This window comes from Python bivittatus, unplaced genomic scaffold (genome assembly GCF_059951505.1).
Source record: "Python bivittatus isolate LINGU-HERP-01145 unplaced genomic scaffold, Pbiv_v1 ctg000030_np1212, whole genome shotgun sequence".
NCBI lineage: Eukaryota > Metazoa > Chordata > Lepidosauria > Squamata > Pythonidae > Python > Python bivittatus.
This window is the reverse complement of record NW_028277031.1, coordinates 4,122,903-4,147,180: the sequence shown is the minus strand read 5'-3', so window position 1 is coordinate 4,147,180 and position 24,278 is coordinate 4,122,903. Positions and strand designations below refer to the sequence as shown.

The 24,278-nt window shown below is 48.2% G+C and overlaps 1 protein-coding gene and 1 long non-coding RNA gene across 5 annotated transcripts; one reads left to right on the top strand and one right to left on the bottom strand.

The window, feature by feature from the left end:
- CARHSP1 (calcium regulated heat stable protein 1) lies at nt 1–17,637 on the bottom strand. Of its 4 annotated transcripts, none has more exons than XM_088152877.1 (4): nt 17,529–17,637; nt 6,823–7,002; nt 3,145–3,267; nt 1–1,983 (listed from the first exon to the last, which is right to left on the bottom strand). In XM_088152877.1, exons 2-4 carry the CDS (start codon nt 6,978–6,980, stop codon nt 1,821–1,823), a joined length of 444 nt encoding a protein of 147 aa, XP_088009003.1. In that variant the 5' UTR covers nt 6,981–7,002; nt 17,529–17,637; the 3' UTR covers nt 1–1,820. The 4 variants fall into 4 exon arrangements, with proteins under 4 accessions (XP_088009003.1, XP_088008992.1, XP_025027577.1 ...); XM_088152866.1 differs by lacking the exon at nt 17,529–17,637 and adding an exon at nt 16,840–16,998; XM_025171809.2 differs by lacking the exon at nt 17,529–17,637 and adding an exon at nt 15,780–15,979.
- A 1,026-nt stretch (nt 17,638–18,663) lies between these two features.
- Nucleotides 18,664–22,732, top strand: LOC148216957 (uncharacterized). The gene is made up of 3 exons (XR_015798288.1): nt 18,664–18,744; nt 19,772–20,026; nt 20,118–22,732. It is a non-coding gene; the product is annotated as an uncharacterized LOC148216957 (long non-coding RNA).
- Nucleotides 22,733–24,278: the final 1,546 nt, after the last annotated feature.

Sequence of the window (24,278 nt, the reverse complement as noted above, 5' to 3'; positions counted from 1 at the left end):
TTGAAGAAGCCACAACAATTTCAAAGCTTGATTGGTGGGGGGGCAGTTGGGGTGCATGCAGTAAGCCCCCCCCCCAAGAAAAGCTGTTTTTTATGTTTTATTTTTGGGGGAAAAAAGCAATTGGAAGGCAGTTTCATCAACCACAAATATTTAACCCAAACACCAGGTACTAAATTTATGTAGGGAAGGTATGTATATGAAAAGGCAGCCTTTTCTCTCTCTCTTTTTTTTAGTTTCTCTAAAACATTCAAGAAGAATATCAGATTATATGACACGCATCCTCCGTAGGTGTTCCCTCAAGCTATTTCTTTGGCTTTAGTAATTAATCCGAAAAGCAGCAGGGAAAATAATCTAGAAAATGACCAGTGGATTTTAGGACAGCAAAGCTCTCAGCTCTGGCCTCAGAATGCTACCTTCAACTCACTTCATCAAAACACGTCCCAAACTCATCCTTGGCCCCATTCTGTCTTCCAGTTTCTTGGAAATGTTCACCCCCTGCCAAAGAGGCTTCTGTTTTTCCACCACATTTCCAGGGTCCTTTAGAATTACTTTGGTGGAGGAGGGTGACCGTGCTGTTTTCTTTCCCTTTCCTAGTTGCCCAAAGTTTCTGATCTTACAAGAAAAGCTCCCCCTCCAGACTGAAGGGACATACAGGAACCCACAAAAACCTGCAGAGCATTAAGGGGAGGACTATACAGGTAATCTCCGACCTATGACCACAATTGGGACTGGAACTTCCATTGCTAAGTGACGCACCTGTTAAGTGAGTCATGCCCAATTTTACCAACTTTTTTGCTGCGGTCGTTAAGCAAATCCAGTTGCCCCATTGACTCTGTTTGTCGGAAGTCAACCAGGAAGGTTGCAAACGGCAATCATGGGACCCTGGGACACTGTAACCATTGTAAATACATGCCAGTTGCCAAGTGTCCGAATTTTGATCATGTGACCGCGGGGACGCTGTGATGGTCATAAGTGCGAGGACCAGTCGTCACTTCTTTCAGCAGTGTTGTAACTTCGAAGTGTCATTAAACGAACAGTCATAAGTCAAGGACTATCTGTACCATTAAAGATGGGACTGACTTATACACCCATCTTGTAACTTCAGTAAATCCAAGAACTCTGCAGCCCACCCATATTTTTCAAGCTGACATTAAATGTTCTGGGGGAAATCAAAAGCAGGCCTTTTGCATCAAATTAACTGAAATTAATCAGAACAAAACATGAAGAAATACTCAGAACAGCACTAAGCACAATCAGTAATTTTCTGATATAAAACAAAGAAATATTCCCCTAAATTGGTTGCACCTAAATACTAAAGCAGAGAACATCTTTAATCAGCTGCTGCCTCCTTGAATCTGATCTATTCAGACGTGTTGGGACTTCAAGCGCCCTAATACACAGCCAGCCTAGCCTTCAAAGTTGGAAGTTCATGTTCTGAAAGGTACCAGATTTCGGAAGGATCCCCCACAAGGTCATGCTGTTTGGGGAGATGGGCCAGTTCCTACTTCTTCCTTTTCTGGTTAAATCTTTCTAAGGTCTTTGAGTATCCTACTCACGAATGGGAAAACATTCAATTTGTAAAGCAAGAGCTAAACATCTGCTTTCTTGCTAGCACAAACGCTACAACCTTTCCAATTATTAATTTTTATACTTTGAAAAACATGGGTTTAAAAAAAAAAAAGAGGTTTAATCTGGCCACCTTTGGAACCCTGTTTTCAATGACACAATCTGCAGAAAAATCCTCAGGTTTGGTCACTCTAGGTTGTTGAACAAGATCTAATAGTCCAGCCTCTTCAGTCAACATGGCTTCAGAACTCCCTCTAGGAGTTGATCACGTGTCCAGACCACGTCTCGTGTTTCGTGCCGGGAGCTAAGTGAGTGATGTTGACCTCTACAGCTTGCAGTTTCTCATTCTTTGGCGGAATGGTGCAGACCTTGTAGGTGACCTCGTCACCAGCTACCGGGACATACTCTCCTTCAATACTGGAAGAGAAGTAAAGAAGACCATAATTATTCTAATGGAAGGGAGAAAGCAGTCATATGTCCCCATCCGCCACCTCCATCAGGTTTAGCTTCTTCTCAACCATCAGCCAATTCGCACAGTGCACCAGAACACTAAGATCAACCTTCTGGTTCAGTCTGAACACCAGAATATGAAAAGAGCCCTAAGGCTGGATAAGGCCAAGAGCCCAATTGCTCCAAGGATGGGCAACTTAGTGTCCACAGAAGTTTTGGATTTGGCTTCCCAGCAATCCCCACCAGCATGGCCAATGGCAAAGGAGCATGGGAGTTGTGTTCCAAACTTCTGGAGGACACCAAATAGCCTATGCTGATCCACTCAAATTCTTTGCCTTGAAGCAGTCAACCAGGGTTGTTCAGAAACGTCACAGACATCGATAGGAGCATGGTCATTCTTTTCGCTGTTGTCCACTGTTGCTGGCATTTAAAGCCCCCTGCATGTGGTCGGGGTAACCGGAATTGGCCACCGAGCCCTGTTTCCTGACTTCTTTTAAAGCCATTTAATCGGTAGCCATCACCTGATGACAGTGCATGCCACTCTTCACTCAGGCCCTTGCAAAGGACCCTTTCCTTTTACCGGTTCCTACAATTATTTTCCACGGACGAGCCCACTGTTCTCACATTGCAAGAGGGAAAACATTTCTATCCCCGTGTCCCATCACGTGCATGAATTCATTTATCTCTATCTCCCTTTAGTGCCTTTGATCTGAACTACAAAGCGCCGCTCTTTTTTTCACAGGGGAACTGCTCTGAACCTGCTTATTATTCTGGCCGCTCCTTTATCTTCTCCTGCATCTTCTCTTCTTTTTTTGCAGGAGGAACAACCCAAATGATCCACCGTATTCCTTCTACGGGTACATGACAGATTTAGGGAAGGGCAGTTTTAACCTTACCTTGGTTGACCTTAGTCCTGAGATTTTCAACGTGATTTCAGGATTGAATCCTGATGGTTCACCACCAGCTCAAATTCCATCAATGAAATGAAAACACATCGAGTTTGGAGCCCATCAACCCTCTCCTCAGATATCACTGTAGACTTCCAACTATGGTTTCTCTATTCTGAATTATGCAAAAGCTAGAAAGCAAGATGATCAGGACTCTGCTTCCAGGAGGAGGTTTGCTTACTCAGAAATATGGACGAAGATATCTGGCCCTCCATCACCAGGTGTGATGAAACCGTGGCCCTTGGATCGGCAGAAGCATTTACACACCCCACTGTAGGTGGGCCCTTCAGCGGCTCGTGTCGTCCTACAGAGGAAGACAAAGTTGTTCAGGAAATAGAAGATTATTCAGCTTGGGGTGGGGAGACCACACTTCATTTAGAGGAAGTTCTAACACCACCTTTTTGTTCTAAGGTGGCAAGACTTCCTACCAGTTTAGATCACAAAATGCCCCATTTAACGTGCTTCTGCTCTCCAAAATTTAACTTTAGCTTTACAAAAAGCCATTGCCATTCATTGGGTTTTACAAGGGCAGAAGCTGGCTTCCTCAATATCTCAGAAATTGTTTTTAAAAGTCAAGTATCTCATCCCTGTGCTTGAAAACAGGTAGGCAAGGCCTGATGATATCTCCAAAACCCAAAGAACAACAGAGAGACAGGAATGGGGATCAACAATTAGAAGGGCATGTAGTTCTGCAGGATTTAGCCAAATGCAGAATTATACAAAAGGAGGAAGAATTCTAAAAATGGACTGCAGAATTCAGATTTTGTATGCTGAAACACAGAGAAGCTTGTTCCAGATATGTTTAGATTTAAAGAACTTTTTGGGTTCTGTTTTTGCTTTTTTAAGGCAGAACCCTGTCCCTGAATGGCAATTATAGAAGAGGAAAGGCATATTCCATCACAAAACCAACTCATAGATTCTCATGGTAGGCCAGATGTAGACCTGTACAGAACTTCAAGGCGGGCTTTGCATTAACCCAAGATCAGTCCTACAAGATAAGCAAGTGAGGAAAGTCTAGGAATTGCTAATAGTCTTGGAATATGCTTTAATGTATTTAGGGCATCGTAACAGAATCTTGAAAGCCTACACAGCCCCTCTCTACTTCAACTTATACCTAACAAGATCAAGGCAGAATTGTCCTGACTCTCTTTCCCACGCTTTCTACCTTCCCAGGACTCCGATGTCTTTCTTGTAGCAGTTCAGCATTCCTCTGCTCCTTTTCTCTCATTTCTTCACATCATTTGAACCACTTCCTAAAAGCTCTGTGGGAGTCTGCTTTTATCCAGCCACATCACCGCACTCAGCAAAAGTGATTTTAGCATACACACAACTTTGGTCAAAATGGAGCCCTGACTGGATGGAATCAGGCTGTCCTTAAAACTTGTTGGAAGCAGAGCGATGCACCTTGGCCAACTGACCACCATTCACAGGCCCAAGGTAGGTGCCACTTCTCCTGGGTCTGAAGCTAATCAAGAACTTTGGCCAGGAAGGCAATGTGGGCATCTCTATCACTGACCTCCCACAGATCCCTTTCCTGGCGTGCAGCAAATTCTCTGTCCCATCTGCTGTCATTCTTAAAAGGTGCTTTTCATGAAAACTAGAATACAATAAATTGGGAAGAAGCGATCTCCAGCTTCCTCATTTCCCAAGAATGCTTCAGCATCCCATCGGTCAAAAAGGTAATGGGGATGGAGGTAACAGTGGGCTTTGCAGAATGGGCTTTGCAAGTTTGCTATAGTTTGAGATAAATAATAAACAACATAGAAAGACTAGATTTGTGAAAAGAAGATCCAAAATGCTTATATCACAGGACAAAGTACTTCAAAAACTATTCATTAGAGCATAAAAATAGTACAGGAGAAATGAGAAGAAAAACATGCAAATGTTGTTGCAATCTTTAAAAAAAAACCCAAAAATCTAATTAAATGTACAAACAGATAAATCAAGCATTAAGATCAGAAATGAGAAAGGGAGAAAAACCAGAATCAATTGTCCCATTCAAATCAATTGTCCCAGCCATCCTTCGTCACTAACACTGGTTGGTTTCTCTTTGACTCCCACCAAGTTCCATCTTCTGAAATTTCTCAAATGTGGGCCACGAGCTCTGCTCAATGCAGCTTGAAGAGAAGGAATCAGAAGCTGGAAGGCAGCTGTTGGCTCATCATTCAAGGGGGACCCTTGAGCTTGTGAGCTCTTACGTGGATTTGTTGCTACTCCTGGCTGAGAGTTTTGAGGTTCTCGCTCACCTTGACTTACTGGACCGAAGTTGTTCTGATGCCATGGAGGTGCCAGGGTGGTTGCACACCCTTCCTACCGACCAGGAGAGGGAGAAGCTGGAAGCAGCTTGACTCCCATGTCCTTCCCTTTCCCTCCTGTCCACAACCGCCCTCCCTTGCACAACCTTTCAGCTTCTGGCCTGGATGCAATTGTGACACAACCACCTGTGGCTGAGTCATGTATGCTTCTCACTTGATCTGATGTCACAGTTACTCTTGGGTGCAAATCACCTCCAGAGCACTTGCAAATGAATCATACCTGGGTTGGTCCCAACTGGGTTGGGGGAAACTCTAATCCGTAACAAGGCGACACCTTTATTTGGACCAACCAAAATGGTGCAAAAGGGATTACAAGCTTGCAAGATCTCCAACCTGTTCATTAGGCAAGATGTTAAGAGAGGGAAGAAGCAAAACGCCTTTCAAAATTAACGCAGACGTTTAAGCCATGAGATTTGCAGCAGTTGAAAACAATCCCAAAATGGAGGTTGTGGGCTGATCATAAAATCACTGCATTCACTATTGCTCGCAGCACACACCTCATCTTAACACTCAGGCTGTGTTCAGACAATAGACCCAGCTAAGTCAGTTAATGTTAAGTCTAGCACGTTGTGCAAACACCACCTCTAATTCGTTTCTTTGTCACAAGTGCAAATCCAGCTTGTTGGAACCAGACATCATTTGCATTCAGACCACACACCTGGACAGAACAGAGTTGGGTTGTTTGTTTCATTTATTTCATTGTGTCAAACCATTATGTGGTTCAGGTGACGTGAACACAACCATTGTGCCTTGTCCATCCAGATACAGAGCGTTCTTATAAATCCAGCCTACGTTTCCTTAACCTGGCGTCCTCCAGGTTTGTCAGATTTCGACTCCCCAAACTCTTTCAACCTGCTTCCAAATGGGATTGATCCACCTTGTGAGGAGACCCTATGTTTCTGCCCCCAAATCCTGCCAGATGAAGCAGCTGAATAATCTATCATCCCATTTCACAGATTGCTTTGCCACAAAACTGAGGCTGAGCCTCCTGTGAAAGAGGCAGCATTAAAGGCAGAGGTCTACCCAAAGTAGTCCCAGCACCTTCCAGCCATGCACATGGAAGAGATGATGCTCCCCTGTTCAATTTACGTCTTTTAGGATCCAGTTGCACATTAGGGATGACTAACGTCTCAGTGACCCTGCAGACAGACCAGTCTGCTGATCCAGAGCGACACTGCAGCCTCCACAAATGAGGAGCATCCTGGCTGGGGAATTCTGGAGTTGAAGTCCACCCATCTTAAAGTTGCTAAGGTTGAGAAACACCGTTCTAGAGGGTCTCCAGTTGATACGAAAAAGAATCTTCTGATGGATCAATTTCAACTTTAAATGACAGGTCGTAAACTTAGTATTCTCAAGATGCCCTCCCTCCTTAATGCACATCATATTTGTAGCGCCCTTCAACGGAAGAGCATCCAAGGTGGACTTCAGTTGTTAGGAAAATGTGGTGCCCCCTGAAATTATGCTAATTCAAGACGAGGGAAGGACTCCTAGACATCTTCTCGTCCTCCCCACCCATGATCCCACCTCCTCGCCTCCATACTCACGCTGAAACCGTGCGGTTCCTCCGAGTCGGCAGCGGACTTGGGATGAGATAAGTTCTCATTGGGGAAGGAGAACGTTCCCTGGTCCGGCGGCCTTCTGGCAGATGGAGAGCTCCTGGAGACGGAGAGCGCTGGTGGGCTGAAGCTGGCTCTGAAGTCATTTTGGACACAGTCAGTGGAAAGCTGAAAAGAAAGAAGACAACGCTTTAGGGGCACCTGGATCCGCTCCATGAAACATGGCTCTCTGGTTGATGATGCTTTGTCTGAGCAGGATTCTGCACGGGATGAGACCACAAATTCATTTCCTCAGTGGTTGCAGGCCAAAAATGGAGGCTTCAGTTATATGAAGGCAGGATAACCCTCAGCTGCTGAAGCCGGGAAAGCAAGCGGAGTTTCTCCCAAGAACCATCACGCTTCTTCTTAGGCCCACCAACAAAATTCCTCTGGAAAATACATGGACACATTTTGGCATCACCACTGCTGGGGACCCCAATCCAACCTGCTTCTCCTGTAGCAACCCGTCTCACTCCGGAGGGGAAAATCAAATTTCGCCCTGGTTAAACGAAGGCCCCACAGACAGCAAAACAAGCTTTTGGCTCAAGGGGCGCAATTCGCAGCCACATTACATCCTCACTCGTGCATGGGTCTCACTGTCCTAGCCACAGAAAAAGTCCTTCTTGATCACATCTAAGTCGAACCAGTGACTCGAACTACGTCGTCCAGAGCAAACCACAGACAACTCCCTTAACAAAGGCCAGGCCTTTTGCGCTGATCCTCCTTGGCAATAGCTTAAACTAAAAATAAAAATGGAAGCAAAAATGGTGCAAAGTCACAGCCGCGGACACTGCCTGGGTTCCCAGGGATGTTTCCAGACACATGGCATTCCTGGAAACCAAAGGGTGGGGGGATGCACCCCAGGGTCTTTGGAGAGGGCACCCATCCGCCGGGAGAAGAGTCAGAGCTAAGGGGAGAGGGCTCCTTCTTCTCCGCTTCATTATTATTACTGCCCGTTTTAAAGGAAAAAGGACAAAGAACTAAAAAAGAGAATAAAACACCTAATGAAGAAGCAAGACATTTACAAGCATCGTGAAACCGAACAAAATGGAATATATTCAACTCAATTTAAGTTCGAATGCGTATTAGAATATATTTTGAATACAACATGAGCTTGGTTTTAAACAGCTAAGTCTCTTAGGTCATTTTAAGAACTGCGGGCCATTATGAAAATCAAACCAGGATCAACCACCGTAGCCGACACAGGACAAAGCGGGAAACCAATAGGAAGGTTACGGTAATTCCCGTCTCGTGTCGAGATTTGTGCCGGGCTGGATGCAATTTCATCCGATTCCCCCCTGCGAACGGGGGGCTTGTGCAGCTCTGCAGCTCTTTTGGGAGCGATCCACAACCGTTTTGTGAAGGGTCACAACACGTCCTCCAGATTCAAAGCAGCCCCTTCCGGGCATTCAAGCCACCTGCTCGATATTTCTGAAAGGTCTTCGGAAGGGCATCTGGGACGAGTGAAGCTCACACGTGACTGTTGGCCCATCGAGCTGGTTGCACTGCTGTCATTAATGATTGTCCTTTTTTTAATTTGAATCCCATTTTGTCCGTCTGGTGCAGCATCGGGGTCTTCAGAAAGGGAGCCACACGTCCGCAGAAGGGAATAAATCAATAGAACAAAAAGTCAAATCCACCCCAGGTCCAAACTGGTCCATCGTCTGGCAGATTCTAATAAATCAGTGCAACTTTTCCTTAACTCCCTTCTACCTGTGCTGGGTTTCAATTCCCATCATCCCCCAACCTACGTTGGTCTGGGGGTGACTGACAACTATCCACCCAAAGACCCCCAGACTGAACTAGGGTGGCCATAACTGAATATTCTTCTTGCACGTTTTGGGTTCACTTGGCACACACGAGCACAAGCTGATCGCCTTTTAGGACACGGGCCGAACTTAGGTTTATGGTACCGGATCCTATGCAAACCCTGAAAATTGGTTCACTGAGAAAACCATGGTTTACCCAACTGTGGGTAACAGGGTTATGCAAGCCAATCCTTCAAAAATCAACATACATACAGAGGTAAGGAGGTTACTGAGATTCTTATTTTGGGGGGAAACTGTTAAAAATTGAACATGAGTCAAGACAATCAGAAAATGTCAGCTCTACACAAAAGAATGCGTTCCGCCCTCTCTATTCTCCCCATTATACAGAAACCCATCCATGATGTCATGTTTTCCATGGCATCTCAATAAATCAAAAGAAAGGAAGGAGAGGCGTGCTGTCAATGTGAGAATTTTCCACTCTGCTTTCAAGAGTGAAAGAATAATATTTAAGGCAGCGTTCGGGGAAAACACGTGCCGAAGTCTTGGGTTCATCCGGAGGGTACGACTAAGATACAGTCCATATCCCCAAGGATCCAGATGCATTTTTCCCACTGCATTCCCGGCTGCAGCGCATGATTGAAATGGAGGTTGTCTTGTCTCCTTTGCAGGAGGAGTTTGCAGACTTACGGAGAAGTAAACCGGCTTTGCATGACCAGCCGGGAGAAAACAAGTTGGATTCACCCTGCTCCAGGGGCTGAAGGCACCTGTGGGCCAACTCACCTTTGCTCTTTCAATCTGGATCTCTTATGATGGAGGACAGGCCCCGCTGACAGCCCTCCGCCCCAATGGAAACCGCAATGGAGCCTCCACCTTCAGAAGCAACATACCAGAGGTTTAAGACTGAAAGGAATTGCCGCCACCCGCTTCCTTCCCTCTTACTTTTCTCTAGCTGGCTGCTGGCTCAGAAACGTTTGCAAAGGAGAAGCCAAACGGCTGTTGCAGAGACGCAACAGCAACAAAAACAACCCATGTGCCACAGCGAGCAAATGACAGCCCTGGAGCTTCTGGATCTCTGCAAAGCCCTGGGGAAGAGGGAGGTGACGAGGGCGACGCGCTGCCCTCCCTTCATTTTCCATCCCTCGAGCATATTTTTGCCCTGCAGAACTGTTTACTCACAAGCCGGCTCAGCTAATTGACCCTGATTATTGACTTCTCTTGCACGCTCCCCTGCTCCAGCCCAAGAAAAACACAATTAAAACTCTTGCGGAAACAAAGCTTTCATTTGCCCCTCTCTTCTTTCCAGGAAGTTTTTTCTACCAGCCGGTCGTCTCAGAGTCACTTTTTTGTGAGATGGGCGGTATCGAAATGTGAAATATAAATAAATAAATACATTTCTTAGTGGTCTCCCATCCAAATCCTAAGCAGGCCAGGCTTTCTACCAGATCAGCCATGATTCATTTTAACCATAGTTTGCTGAGCTGGATTTGCAGATGATGCTAAGCCATAACCCACATTGCACAGAGCCAGAAACCGACATGATATCCAACCGCAGGACTGGGATATCTTTTGGTGGCAAAGGGGTACACTTAACATGGGGGGGGGCAAAAAGAGACCACATAAGGGTGGGGGGGGAATATCACACATGCAGCAAGGCGGCGGCAATTGGAGGATTTTCCTTTTTATTTTACGTTAATCGATAAAAGCCTAAGGCAGTGGTTCTTAAACTGGGGGTAATTTGGGCATATCTGGGGGCAGGGGGAATTTGAACCTGCCATTTCTAAGAAGCTTGTATAAAACAAAGTGGGGTTTTTTTGTGTGTGGGGGTAATGACACTATTGGAGACCATGAAAAGGGGTAACTGAGTCAAACAGTTGAAGAACACGGACCTAAATGAATGTTTCTCAAACTTGGCCACTTTAAGATGTGTGGACTTCAACTCCCAGAATTCCCCAGCCAGCCATGCTGGCTGGGGAATTCTGGGAGTTGAAGTCCACTCATCTTAAAGTGGCCAAGTTTGAGAAACACTCATCTAGGGGATACATAGGACTTTTCTGCAGCAGAAAACCACATCCTTTCAACCATTATGGGCAGAAGGGCAAAAAAGGAGGACTCAAAGGCAGATTATTAACGGCATCCATACGTTCTGCCAAGCAGGGATTCCTTTGAACCCTGATCTGCGGCACGAGACAAACCACCATTCCCACCCAATGTTTTGGGCAAACCGCGCAAAGCAAACCTGGGCCCCGCTTTCTCCGCCTGACGCCCCCCGGGTGGGTGGGAGGCCGGCTGGGAATTCCGGCAGATACCCAAAAGCCCCCGGCAGGGGAGGGGGCTGTAGCTAACACACAGCCAACCTTGTTTAAAAGGCTCGGAGAGCTGAGCCTCAAACCCAAGACTGGACGCGAGGTCCCCGCAGGCAGTGTTGGTTTTACTTGGCTGAGCGCACTGGGCAAAGCCACCCACTGGGCTCCGGGCAAATTTTCTGAGCCAAAGCCCCGCTTGGCCTTTTTGGGCAGGGTGCCCAAAATAATAGGCAGGACAAAACTCAATAAAATGTCATCTACATTCCATGAAAACGGAAGGCAATTCCTATATGGAATAGAACCCCTCTTTGGTGACCTTCAAAATGACATCGCATGTCAAAAATAAAAAGGTGGTGGCCATCTTGACTTTTTTGACAGCTAGCCCGCAGACACCTCTGCGATTTGCTATCAATTTTGGCCGTCTTTCGGAGAGGCACGCCAGCCTTCTGGAGCCTCTTGACTTTGCAAATCTAGCGGTTGGTGGCCTGTACAATACGAAAGGGCTGCTTTCCCTACAATGCACCACCCTGCAAGAAAAAAGCGCTCCGGTGTCATTTGCACTGTCTGCTAGGCTTCCATCCCATTGCCTTTAAGTAAAATTCCAGTTGCTAGATCTCTCGAAGCAGCCCAACGAAGGGACGGGACGGTCAGAACGGCAGAACCATTTCGGATTGCAGGTGGAAGCTGCTTTCCTATCGTTTGCATAAAACACACATACCCCCCTCCCTCCCCATACACACAGCTCTTGCAAGTAAAGCATTCTCAGAAAGGAAGCTCCTGCTTCTCCTTGCTGTGCTAGCTTTCTCCTTGCAGGGAGATCCACCTCAGTCTGCTGTTCGTCCTAGCCCTGTAAAGAGAACTCCTCTCAAGGGTGGAGTCAGCCCGATCAGATTCTGGTCATCTACTTTTAGAAGCAACCTGACCCGTAGGCAAATCTGCATCTACCGCTTTTAGGAACCTTGAGAGGATAAAATAAAAGGAGGCTGATATTTTACACCATAAGAGGAAGAGGCGTGCCCAGAAATAAATAAATACAGTGCTGGGTTCCTGGCAGAGGCCGTGCCTGGAAAAAAAAAGCCAGCTGTTGAAACAGGGCACCTGGTCTTTCCTTTCTGACATTTTTTTTTTAAATCAAGCCAAATAAGTGAAAGGATAGAGCTCTTTTGTAGAAGCAGAAGAAGAGACGGGCATAGGCCTTAAATCTTGCTTCCACCCACCCTATTTTAAGCAGAAAGCTCCCCTCTAATGCTAGATCACATTGACATCTTTTACGCCAGGATGCAGAACTGGAACCTGCCCCTTCCACGGGCCCAAGGCCTCCATCTGCAGGGAGACCCAACCCCGGGGCTGGCAAAGGCCAGGTGTGTCACTGTAAACCCCCCACCCTGGGGGTTTCCGGCAAGCCAACGGTCTCTGCGCAACCGAGAGCAGAACGCTGTCGCGAAATATTGACAGAGGCTTCCTCTCCTTCCAGGCTCAAATTTATGTTGCAATCTCACCCCGAGCCCTGGCAAAGGAAATTGCGGGGAAGTGGCACCGGAACCCAGTTTGTTGAAACCCCCCAGAAAACGGGCAGGGCGGGGAGGAGTCTCAGAGCAGCAAGAAACTCCAGATTTCACCCCGGATGAAGTCCAGGGAGGGCAGATGAGGGATTTTTCTAATGCAAACGAGCACAGAGACATGCATTAAAGAAGTAGATGGTTTTTTCCCTAACTTCAAGAATTCTCACCCAATCTCTCGTGTTTCCCAGAAATCTTCCAGCCTATTGCCTAACCATAAGAGCTAGAAGCTTGACTGCACGTTTAAAAGATAAAAGCAGAGGTATTTGATGCTGCCTCCCTCACGGCGCAGGTTTATAATCGTTGGAAAAGGCCGGAAAGAAAAACAATTGGTCTTAACTTGTTTAATCAAATTGGGCATCACCCCTGTTTTAGTTGCACTTTGAAAAATAATTACAACCAACTAAAGATAACCATAAGATAATTACGAGCCAATTATTCTGCTTGCTGACGGTGCCCGTGGTCTCTCTTAAAAGCAAAAAATCCAGAGATTAGGTTAAGGACAAACATGGCCACATCTGAACAAAAATGTTGATCTTTCCATGGAAGTTCAAGAGTTTTGTTTAAATAAATAAAAATCTCGCAGCAGCAACAGCAGGGATCCATTACATGGAAGGGATACAATTCCGTTGTTAAATGATTCCACCGTCAAGTTTATTTATCTGATGAACTGAAAGAACAGCCTGGATCAATCCACCTCCCGAAGAGAGGCGAAAACACGGCTGTCTTGTCTGCCTACCAGTTACAACTGCTTCACCCATCCATTTAAGCCAGGAATCGTGGCTTATTAAACCACGGTCTCAATGAGCTATCTTAACACACACACCGTTTGCTCGCTTCCCAGTTTTTTTCCTCTCCTTTTCAGGAGCAAAACACCAGCACATTGGAGCAAGAACTGAACTGCAAAGTTCACACTTTATACTAGTGCACAGTGTCTGGGGTGAAGGGTGATGCATGGCTTATAAAGCCTGGTTTATGGCTCAGTGTGATGTGCAAACAACAGCTTGCTCAACAAACCAGGATTTTGCCTTTTGCTCAAGCCCAGCGCTTTAACACCTATAATGCGCAGAAAAGTAGTGTGTGTGAGGGACACAGATAAAGATTAGCTATAGCTATAGATACAGATGATATAGATTATATAAATATAGATATACAGATGATAGCTATACATTACATATAGGTACAGATGATATAGATTAGTTATAGATATACAGATGATACAGATGATAATTTAAATATACAGATACAAGTGATACAGATCAGATATAATTTATATAGATACAGACATGCAGATGATAGATATAGAAGATAGATATAGATTAGACAGATACAGACATACGGAGTAGTTGAAGCACCGGATTAGAAACGCCGTGGCCCAGTTCGTATTCCCACTCAACTGTGAAGTTCGCCAGGCGATTAATTCTCGAGCTAGCCTACTTTGCAGGGTTGTTGTGAGAATTAAACGCAGAGGGAGAGCTCTGTAAGTTGCCTCAAACTTTCTGGAGGAAAAATGGGATATAACCCTAATTAACAAGCCCAGGTCCCCCCTCTATGCTGTGCTGAGATCACCATGTTCTTGGCATCGCTGAATGCCAACGGGAACCACAGGGCACCCTGACCCGGGCTAAGCCAGCCTTCCTCCTGCAGGAGAGAGGAGAACCGAAGCAGAGAGCTGCATCTCTGTCCTCCTTCCCTGAGGATGCTCAGATCCCCCCTTAAGGCTGGGCTGACACAAAGGCCATTCCCCCTTGGCCTGGTCTGCCTTACAGGGTTGTTATGAGGATCTCTCTGGTCCTGATTTAATACTCCAATCTTCTCATCTCCCAGCTCCACCCTTCCATTTCCATTTTTTTTTGGCTGTTCAAGGGAAGAAGGGGGGAAAAAATGTCACCGTGCAGGTCGCACAACGAAACCCAGGGCGTGTCAAGGTTCCAGATTTGGGGTTTTTAATCCTACAAGCCCACTTTTCGATTTCCCAATGGTTTCCCAACTGTCTCTGCTTCCCCCAGGCCAGGGCTGGGCAATCTGATCTCAGGCAAGACCAGACAACTCCAGATCTCCAGAGAGAGAAAAGTGAGAGAAGACAGCTCAGATTCTGTCGGTTCCCATTCGTAGTTTTCTGCATCCCTGCCCGGAATGGCAGAGCCGCCCTGAGAGGCTTGCTGTCTACCTGCAAGGAGAGGCAATTCCCACCTCTGCTGCTTGTTTGGCAAGGAACGTGCAGGGCTGAACCCACAACCCTAATCTCTAGTTCTGGTCCTCCCTCCTTCGAATAAGCCTGGCGTTGCTCCCTGTCTTCCAAGAGGAAGATGCTATCAATGATTCATCAGCAATGAATCAAAGGAGCTATCGTGGGATTTTCCCCCTGACAATTAAGACATATTTAATTATACCGCAGCTCATGTCAAATACATCTTGATCCTCTCGCTAAAAACAACGTTCGACAATTCCACACGGACGCACCACTCATTTATCCAGCCTTTGACTTCACGCTGGTAGCCATATGCTAACTTACTCTTGTTTTAGGAAGCCAACCTGATCACAAAGATCGCATCTAATCGCTGGTTTGGGCCTGCAGTTAATAACTAGGAAAGAAAGGCAGAGAGAGAGGGAGAAAAAAAGAAAAGAAAACAGATCAGCAAAAGAAAAGAAGAAGGGGAGTGGGGGAGAAAGCAGAACAATTTCCAGGACTTATTACTGCAGCCGACTCCACCCGGGGTTCTCCTTGAAGGCTATCCAAAAGCCTCCACTCTGCCACCAGGTCACCAGAAGCCTTGGGTCTTGTGTATGATTTTATTTCTACCCCATTTTTCTTCCAGGAAATGATAGGCAAGCCCACCCCCCCACCACAGCAAGGCTGGCTGGGGAATTCTGGGAGTTGAAGTCCACCCGTCTTAAAGTCGCCAAGGTTGAGGGACCCTGCTCTATAGGACAGCATAATCTATAGGGTGCATGTCATCTTAGTCTCCTTTGCAGGACTCTGGTCACCATAAACTCAAGAGGAGAAACAAAACATCTCCGTGAGCTATCCTTAAATCCTTGGAAGGAAAGGAAGAATTACAGGTACATATTAAATGCAGGTTTTAAAAAGCTGCCTCCCAGCTCATCTCACCAATCCCTGGCAAGCATCTCTTCCGGCTCGCACACCTTCCTCCAGCCTGCAAGCGACCGCGCTGGTCGACGCGACTAGTGCCCCACCCGAGGCTGCTGCAGGAATGGGGAAAACCAGAGAGGCACCAAGGCTGCGGGAAATAATCCAGAAAAGGGGCTCGGACCTCTGCAGCTGTTGAAGGCAGCGACCTCTTTTCCTGCTGGAAAAGACCCGGCTGGTTTCAAGGGAAGCAAGCAGGGCTCCGCGTCTGCCTCCACGTCTCCGAAGCCCCACTTTGTCATCGCATCCAAAGCATCCCGCGGCCCTCGTGGGCACCATCCGAAAAGAGCGGGAGGCAGAGACGGCAAGGGCTCAAAAGGCGGGCTGGTCTTTTTCAGCAGGGCCTCGCCCCCCCCCCCCAGGCAGAAAGGCAGCAGAGGGAGGCTCCCCACCGGCCCCCTTTCAGGCAGGGAAAAGTTCAGTTTCAGCCACCGAGGGAGCCACCCACGCCGAACAATGAAGCTCCGGGGGAAAGTCGCGGAGGAAGAGCGAGGCCGCCGCAGCCCTTTCCTCTCCCCCGACCTTGAACGGCGCTCGCAACTCCACCCCTCCGCCTGCGATCCAGAAGCCCCCCCCGCGCGGAGGCAGAGCAGCCCCGCCAGGCCAGGCCAGGCCAGGCCGAGGGGAAAACTCGCCCCCCCCCGGCAACTTGTCTGGGAGCCGAGAGCCGCGGCGGGCAAGCCGCCCCCTCCCCGCCCCGGGTCTGCCGGCGACCTGGGAGGCGCCTGAAACGCCGGAGCTCTGGTCTCGGGAGTTCTCGCTCCCCGCCCCGGCCCGCTGCCCACCGACCGCCCCAGCCCTCCTTCGACGCGGGCTGCTGGAAGGGGCGCGCCTGGGAGCCGCCGCCGCCGGGAGGGGAAGGCACCCGGCCGCTAAACGAGGCTCAGCGCATTCAGAGCGCTGGGCAAACGGGGCTCTGGCTGCAAAGCGACCCCCCCCCCCGAGAGGTTTTGCAAGTCAACGCGGCTGCTCCGCCCGACCCCCCCCGGGTTTCAGTGCGAGGCAGCAGCGCTTTGCCCTGCTGTCTGCAACCCGCCACCTTAAATAGTAGCCGTCGTTGGCCCGAGTGGGACCGCAGACCGAGGTCCTGGGCTGCCCGAGGGAGACCAGCTTCAAGTCCGCCTTGCAGCCCGGAAACCTAGTGGGCGCCTCCAGGCCGGTCGCTCTTCCCCGTGCCAGCCTACCTCACAGGGCTGTGGTTGTGGGCGCGGCACTGGAGAAGGGACTGCTGAAAACGCCGCCCGGAAGCCGTGGGCAAAGCACGGGCCCCTGAAAAGGAGCCACCCGCGGGGCGCCCGGTCTTCTGAGGCCCCACCGCGGGCGGACGGACGCCCCGCCCCGCCCCGCCCCGCCCCGCCCGGCCAGGGGGTCCTCGAGAGCGCCAGGCGGGCGCCCGGCTGCCCGCGGCCCCGCCCCCGGCCCTCGCCTCTCGGGGCGGCGGGAGGAAGCCGTGCCAGCCCAGCCGCCCGTCCAAGAAAGGGACCTGGGGCAAAGCCAGCCCAGCGGGCGACGGAGCGCCCCCTGCAAAGTGGGAAGGGGCACCCCCCCCGCGAACCGCCATGATCTCCGCGCCCCTCGATTCTTTTGGTCCGGCTCGCGCGCTGCGGACCTGCTCCACTCGGGACCCGCGGTGGGCATCTTTTCTCGCCCCTCTCCCTTTTCCTTCCCTTTGGCAAACTTTATCCCCGCCCCCGTTTCCTTGGTACGCTCTCGCAAGTTTGCCTGGACACCCCCCCCCGCAACCATTAGCCCGTTCCGAGCCCAGCTTCTACGCAAAGGAGCGCGCCCCTTTCCTCTCCCTCACCCGCCCTCTTTCCTCTACAGCTGCACCCCGACATGGCACTCCCCGGAGCAAGGAGCCCGAACAACTCACCAAGTCCTCGCCGAGGGGCTCAGAGTCCGCCAAAAACAATACGGCTTCCTCGGCTGAGGCGGCGGCGCCTGCTGGTGCGACGCCCTCGCCCTCCCCGCCCCGTCCGGGATCCGCCCCCCGCCGGTGGGTGGAGCTTGCAGGGAAAGGCCAGGCCAGCGTGCGGTCCCGGGCTCGGCCGGCAGAGGGCGCCGTGGCGCTCGAAGGAGGCTCAGCCCCGAGGACGTTGCAGGGCCGGGAACGGAGCAGGCCCCGGAGCCGTCACCCACGCGGGGTGCGCAAGAGGAAGGGAGGACCGGAAAACAGTGAGGGGAAACGTGTCTCTGGACATGGACAGAGCGCGCTTCTCTCTTTGAGCCATCGCAGCTGGTCCGTGCAGGGACGGAACCCTGGAAATTGCAGAGCGGGGGGCTTGTTTTCGGGTTTCGCTTTTCTTTTTTCTTTGCTGGTTTGGGGGTTCAGGGTCGGCTGAGTTCCCCAACAGCCCAGCGAGTTACCCTGGTTGTTGAATGGACACTTTTCCTGAGTTCACAGGGATCTTTTGGGCGGTCTTCTTAGCCCTTCCCAACACGATGCTTGTCTGCAGAGAAAATCCCTAAAGCGCGACTGATAGCGCAGCACGTTGCACGAACCTGCTGATCCCAAAAACCTTTGTCTGGCGAGCTTAGCGAGCCTTTGTCCGCCGGCCCAGAGAGGTGGAAACGTTCGGCCCTCGCCCGATGAGCGGGGTCAGCCTCGCAAACAGAGACAAGAAACGTTTCCAGGCCCTTTTGCAGGGGAGTGCATGATGCATGCCGGACACTTAGCACTTTCCCCAGCCCTTTGGGATAGTCTTTGCACTGAGCGGATCGCTCAGAGGCTCACCCCTGTCCCACCTCACAGGGCTGCTGTGAAGCTAAAACACCATCCTGAGTTTGCTGAAGGAAGCACAAGGGTAAGTGTGGAAGCTGAAACAGTTTTCTGGGGGGCACCTCCCAGCGAACAGATTATCCTCCCACCCGCTTTGATGGAGCGCAGCCCACTCCACTTAGCCCAGCTCCTCTTCGGGGGCATTTCCTATACAAGGAATGGCATTTCAGGAATTTTGTATAAAAATAGACTGCCCGTATGAGAAGTTTATAAAGTTATGCATTGTGTTAGGAAAGCAGACAGAAGCGTTTTCTTCGTCTCCTCTCTCCCTGACACTTGTGGCCCCGCGGTGGAACTGACTTGATAAAAGGTCAGTTCAAACCTTTGGCTCCCCCCCCCCCGCTCAAAATTCATACTGCGATGGCATCGAAGGGGAAACTGGACATTCACAAGGCGAAAAAACTGATTAATAGTTAGTAGTCTTAAACCTGAGTGGAGCCTCATGTTCAGAGGCAGTATACCACTGAATTCCAAATAACGGACAGAGAAGCCTGCTCGTGAGCACTCCCCCTCCGGTGATGTGTGCTGAGAAGCAGGATGTTGGCTGTTGGACTGATTCAGTGGGGGGGGAGGGGAGGGGAGGGAAGGGGAAGGGGGGAAGGAAGGAAGGAAGGAAGGAGGGAGGGAGGGAGAAGGAGAAAGAAGAAGGGAGGAAGGAAGGAGAAAGAAGAAGGAAGGAGAAGGAGAAAGGGAGGAGGGAGGGAGGAAGGAAGGAAGGAGAAAGAAGAAGGGAGGAAGGAAGGAAGGAGAAAGGAGAAGGGAGGAAGGAGAAGGGAGGAGGGAGGGAGGAAGAAAGGAGGGAGGAAGGAAGAAAGAAGGAGGGAGGAAGAAGAAGGAAGGAAGGAGAAGGAGGAAGGAAGGAAGGAAGGAAGGAAGGAAGGAAGGAAGGAAGGAAGGAAGGAAGGAAGGAAGGAAGGAAGGAAGGAAGATCCATCCATTGTGAGCATCATGAACGTAGGCTTAAAACCTCAGGTCCTGCAGAAGTATTCCTTAAAAGGGCAAGAAACATCTGCTTTTTAAAAGCATACTGATTCTGCAAAGTGGCAGCCAGGGGCTGTTTACTAAACAATTCCACTGTGCTCTTTCATTTATCTAACGGGATGAAGCTTAGCAGGGCAGAGGATCAAATCTTTTGGTTCTACTCTGGGACTGTTTTGATGCAACTAAATCTTTCATCTGGATTCTATCTATGTTCCAGAATCCACTTCTGATTCTGGACTCGCTGCTTAAAAAGCCAGCGGGGCTAGTTCTGGCCAGTTCCAGTAACCAAGCAGCCTGTCCCTTTGCAGAAATAAAAAAACAGGTTGTTTTGAACGTCTCTGCCTGTTTGTCTGCAGGCCTTCTCCCAGACATCTTTAGGAGCAAATGTCTAGGAAAGCCTGGATTTACCCAAAGCACGTCTGCAGCATACCAGGGAAAACAAAGAAACCTGTGATTTTAGGAAGAGCCCAAACACCGTGCCAGACACCGTGCGAAAGGGAAAAAGAAGGCCGTGTTAAATTAACGTGGCTTCTGTTAAATGAAAGCTGGATGAAGTGTCCAGAAGGGAAAGTGTAGATAACAAAATGTCTGCACGAAAGCAGAAGTAGGAGGTAAGATAAGCTGAACATCTTTTTAGAAATGTTAGAAAGAGATAGGATATATTTATTTATTTGTTTATTTCCTGACCAACTTATTTACTAGACGCTGCCCACTCCTGGAGACTCATACAGCTCGCAATAAATGGCTTAAACCCCCGATGCATACAAGCCCAAAATAAATAAACCGGGGGTGCCACAGACCCCACCCGCAGGCTACGGAGCATCCTACTGCAGGGCCAGCTGGAAGAGGAAAGCATTGCCAAGTTTCCTGCAGCTCAGGAGGGACGAAGCCGCCCAACGTTTCCCTGGCAAGAGCTCCGGAGAACATGGGCAGCGATGGGAAGAGCCGAGGACCGGCGGAAAATTCACCTCTCAGATCAGATGGGGCGGGTAGATGAGTGCCAAAGGAGGCTGTTTTTCAGGGAACCAGGGCTGGGGCCATGTCAGCTGTGTATTTTAGCTCTCGTGGCCTTGGCACAGACACTTTTGGGGGCCCAACCAGAAGTGGCATGCTAATTGAATTTCAGGACCGTCCTCCTCTTCCGAATGCGGCGAACTGGCTCTGCTGTGTACCCCTGAGAGTGCCAGCCCTTCAAGGTAGGCAGAGCCCAGAAGGAGAAGCAGCAGCAGGGACACCCGCAGGATATTGTCAAAGAAGTCAAGATGGCGGCCACAATGGTACCATCGAAGCTCCCCTATTTTTTAGGTGCAATGCACCACGGCAGCCACCATCTTAACTTTTTCGAACTTCCCTTACGGACATCTCTGAGCAGCCAGGATTCCAGGAATATTTTTTATTGTTATGGAGAAGACGAGCAGAACCTGGGGAGCCTGTCTGACTTCCTCTCTGCGGCATCTTATAGCAAACAAAACCCTTCCTCACCGTCTCCTCCCCAAGACTGCATTGTCTTCTCTCCTTGCTTCAGGGGCCGTGGCTTCTTTCTCCCTTTCCCAATGAAGGCCCTCTGAATCAATTCATGAACAAACGATTAGAGGCTTTTGTAAGCCATGAATTAGCTCCAGCTAGAGTTATTCCACAGTCATCTCTTTGTGCTTTTGCTTGTTAAGAACCAGCACTTCCTTAACTTGCTAGCAGGGGCTAGGAAAACTGACCACGAAGGCTTCGTAGGCTGACCACAACGCTCCATACTTGGACTCGCTGGCAGGTTGCTGCTCTTGCTCAAGAAGTTTTGTAAGTGAGCCCCTTACTGGAATAAAGAAAGTAGGTGTGGCGTCAGTCATTACTGAAATAAAATTTTAATCATAAGTTTCAGAATTTAAAAAACAAAATTGAAATAAACAGTAAAAAGCTAAATAAGACTTTGATCTTAGCAAGTTATAAACGGATTAAGGGTCCAGATAAATTTGGAATAAGGTTCTGGAATGAATGATAAAGAATCCTCGTGGGAAATAGATTTGTTTGGACTTTTGCAAGATAAAATAAAAGCAGTTTTAAAAATTGGACACTAGAGGAAACTAACGTTTTTAGCTAAAGGAGAAAAATACACAAGCCTGATTAACAGCTAATTAGCTGGGACTTATAAAATGACACAAAACATTTTAACACTGAAAATACTGAAGGTCACTTTTGAAAAATGGAATCAGAATCACAGAATAGACTGTGTCCAAAAGATGTCATGGAAGAAATGGCAGATGAGAAACAAGCTTTATTTGACAAGGAGGAGATGGCATTGAAAATGGATCTACAAATGACAGGTTACAAGAATGATATGGAAAAGGATGTCTCACATAGCACATAGAAAAGAAACCGATTGATGTTTTAAAACTCAGAAGGGAAATACAAATAATAAACCAAGGGAGTGACCTGGATAATTCTTGTATATTGGATTTACAAAAGAGGCTTGTTAAAGCTTTGAAGAATCTCGTGAGGAGGGACGAAGAAGAAATGAAAAGAAATCAAACTCTACGACAGTATTTGAATGGACTAAAGATTAAGACTGTTAGAAGTAAAAGAAAGGAATATAAAGTTGGTCTATTTGATCAAGGTTAAAATACGATATGTTGTTATTTCTGGTACCCCTTAATAGACATTCTGCTGACACTAGGACTGAAAAGATGATGCTTTATGGATTGGTCTATTATCTATCTGGGATGAAGAGATCATTGGTTGTAAACTAAGAGGGGGTGAAGAGTTACAAAATTGTTTATAGTTGTGATGAAGGTTGGAAGTCACTTCTTTAAATATTCTTTCTTTTTTTACTATACTCTTTTCTTTCTATTTTCTATATTTTTGTTCTTCCCCTTTCTTCCTTCCTTCCTTCCTTCCTTCCTTCCTTCCTTCCTTCCTTCCTTCCTTCCTTCCTTCCTTCCTTCTTTCTTTCTTTCTTTCTTTCTTTCTTTCTTTCTTTCTTTCTTTCTTTCTTTCTTTCTTTTTGCTATTGTAATTAAAATCCTTAATAGAATTATACATTAAAAAAAAAGTTGCAGGATTATATCAGCATATTTCATTCAGGGGCATCTGTGGGGGGCAAGAGGGGGTCAATAAAGCCAAGAGAGCAGCCCTGGTGAGCTTTTGAACCCTCCGATAATATTATAGATTTGAACCAGGCAGGAAATTGCTCAAAGATTCTTGTTGTTCACCATCACAGCGCATGACTCTCCTGTACGGATTTGTCTTTAGTCTGGTACGTAAAGGTATCCTGCCACTTAAAATCAAACCAAATCCATTTTTATTAAAATCATAGACCAGCATAAGGGGATGGAGTAGAGTCATTCTAAAAAAGTGTTCCTCAACCTCAGCGACTTGAAGACGTGCGGACTTCAACTCCCAGAATTCCCCTGCTGGCTGGGGAATTCTGGGAGTTGAAGTCCACACATCTAGTTGATAAGGTTGAGAAACTCTATTCTAAAGTGTGTGAAGTAAAAAGAGAGGGATGAGACATAGAAAGGTATAAAATATATCAAAAGTGAGAATCTAAAAGGAATTGCATATAAGATGTAAAAAGCTAAGTATACAGGATCTATAAGAGACATGTAAATTAAAAAGCTAAGTATAAATGTAAGAGACATAGAAAGTATAAAGGCTATAAAAGTGAGGATCTAAAAGGAGGGATGGGAGCCTTAGAAGGGTGTAGGGCAGCATAAGTAGGGGCGGCTAACGCCTCGACGACGCTCCCTGAGCGATTGCCAATTATTCTGGATCTTTTTATTTTTTATTTGTTACTGCAATTTGAATTGATTTTAATTGTTTCGTAAACCGGCCGGAGTCGTTTAACGAGATGGGTGGTGATAAATTAAAATGAAACAAAATAAAAAACCGCTTCGCACAGAGGGTCTGCTTCAGGAGCACGGCTCCTGGCAAGTAAAGCCACAAACATCTAGAGAACCTGTTCTGCTCCGTGTCACAAATCGGGGGCTCCGTTTCTGATCATTCTCCCTCCTGATCTCACCTCGTCGACCAGCTCTTCGTCTCTCGATCCACAGGACCTGCCAGATGCCCTTTCTCCTTTGCAGTCCCCTTTGTCTCCCGTATGCCCCCCCTCTACCCCCCACCCCCCAATGCAGTGTTTGACTTCCAGGAGGCCCAGTGTCGGCACACATTGGAGAATAGCTTTGTTTCGATTGCTCCCGGGTGGAATCTGTTTGGGTCGTCTGCTGCTTTGTCTGCCAATACCCTCTTATTGTTCCCGTTGTCCTGAGCGATCTCGCAAAGCCCTCTGCAAACTGAAGATGAAGAACGGAGCGAGGTTTCGCCCAGCCTCCTGCAGCAGTTGGCCTGAGTGCCCAACGCATTTTGCAACTTAGGATTGCCAACAGTCCTTCAGTGCCTTGTTGTTGGTACAGCCCATCCAGACAACCTTGATCCCAGGTGACTACAGGGACAGGTCCCCGCCGTTTTCTTGGCAATGTGTTTGGAAATGGCTTGCCAGCACCTTCTTCCCAAGGCTGAGAGCGAATGACTGGCCCAAGATTATCAGTTGGCTTCATGCCCAAGGCAAGCCCAGAACTCATGGTCTCCCAGCTTCTGATCCTTGTCCAACTCCTGCACAGCAACTGTCTTACAAGGAAGGTTGGGCTGAGAGATCATGTTGAGACTATCAGTTTTCAGGCTGAGGATGGACTCATAGTTTAACAGTTTAACTACTGTGTGTGTGAGAGGAGGGAAGGAGGGAGACGGGGGAAGGAAGGAAGGAAGGAAGGAAGGAAGGAAGGAAGGAAGGAAGGAAGGAAGGAAGGAAGGAAGGAAGGAAGGAAGGAAGGAAGGAAGGAAGACCTCTTTGTCCCTCAGTTTTCAGGCTGAGGA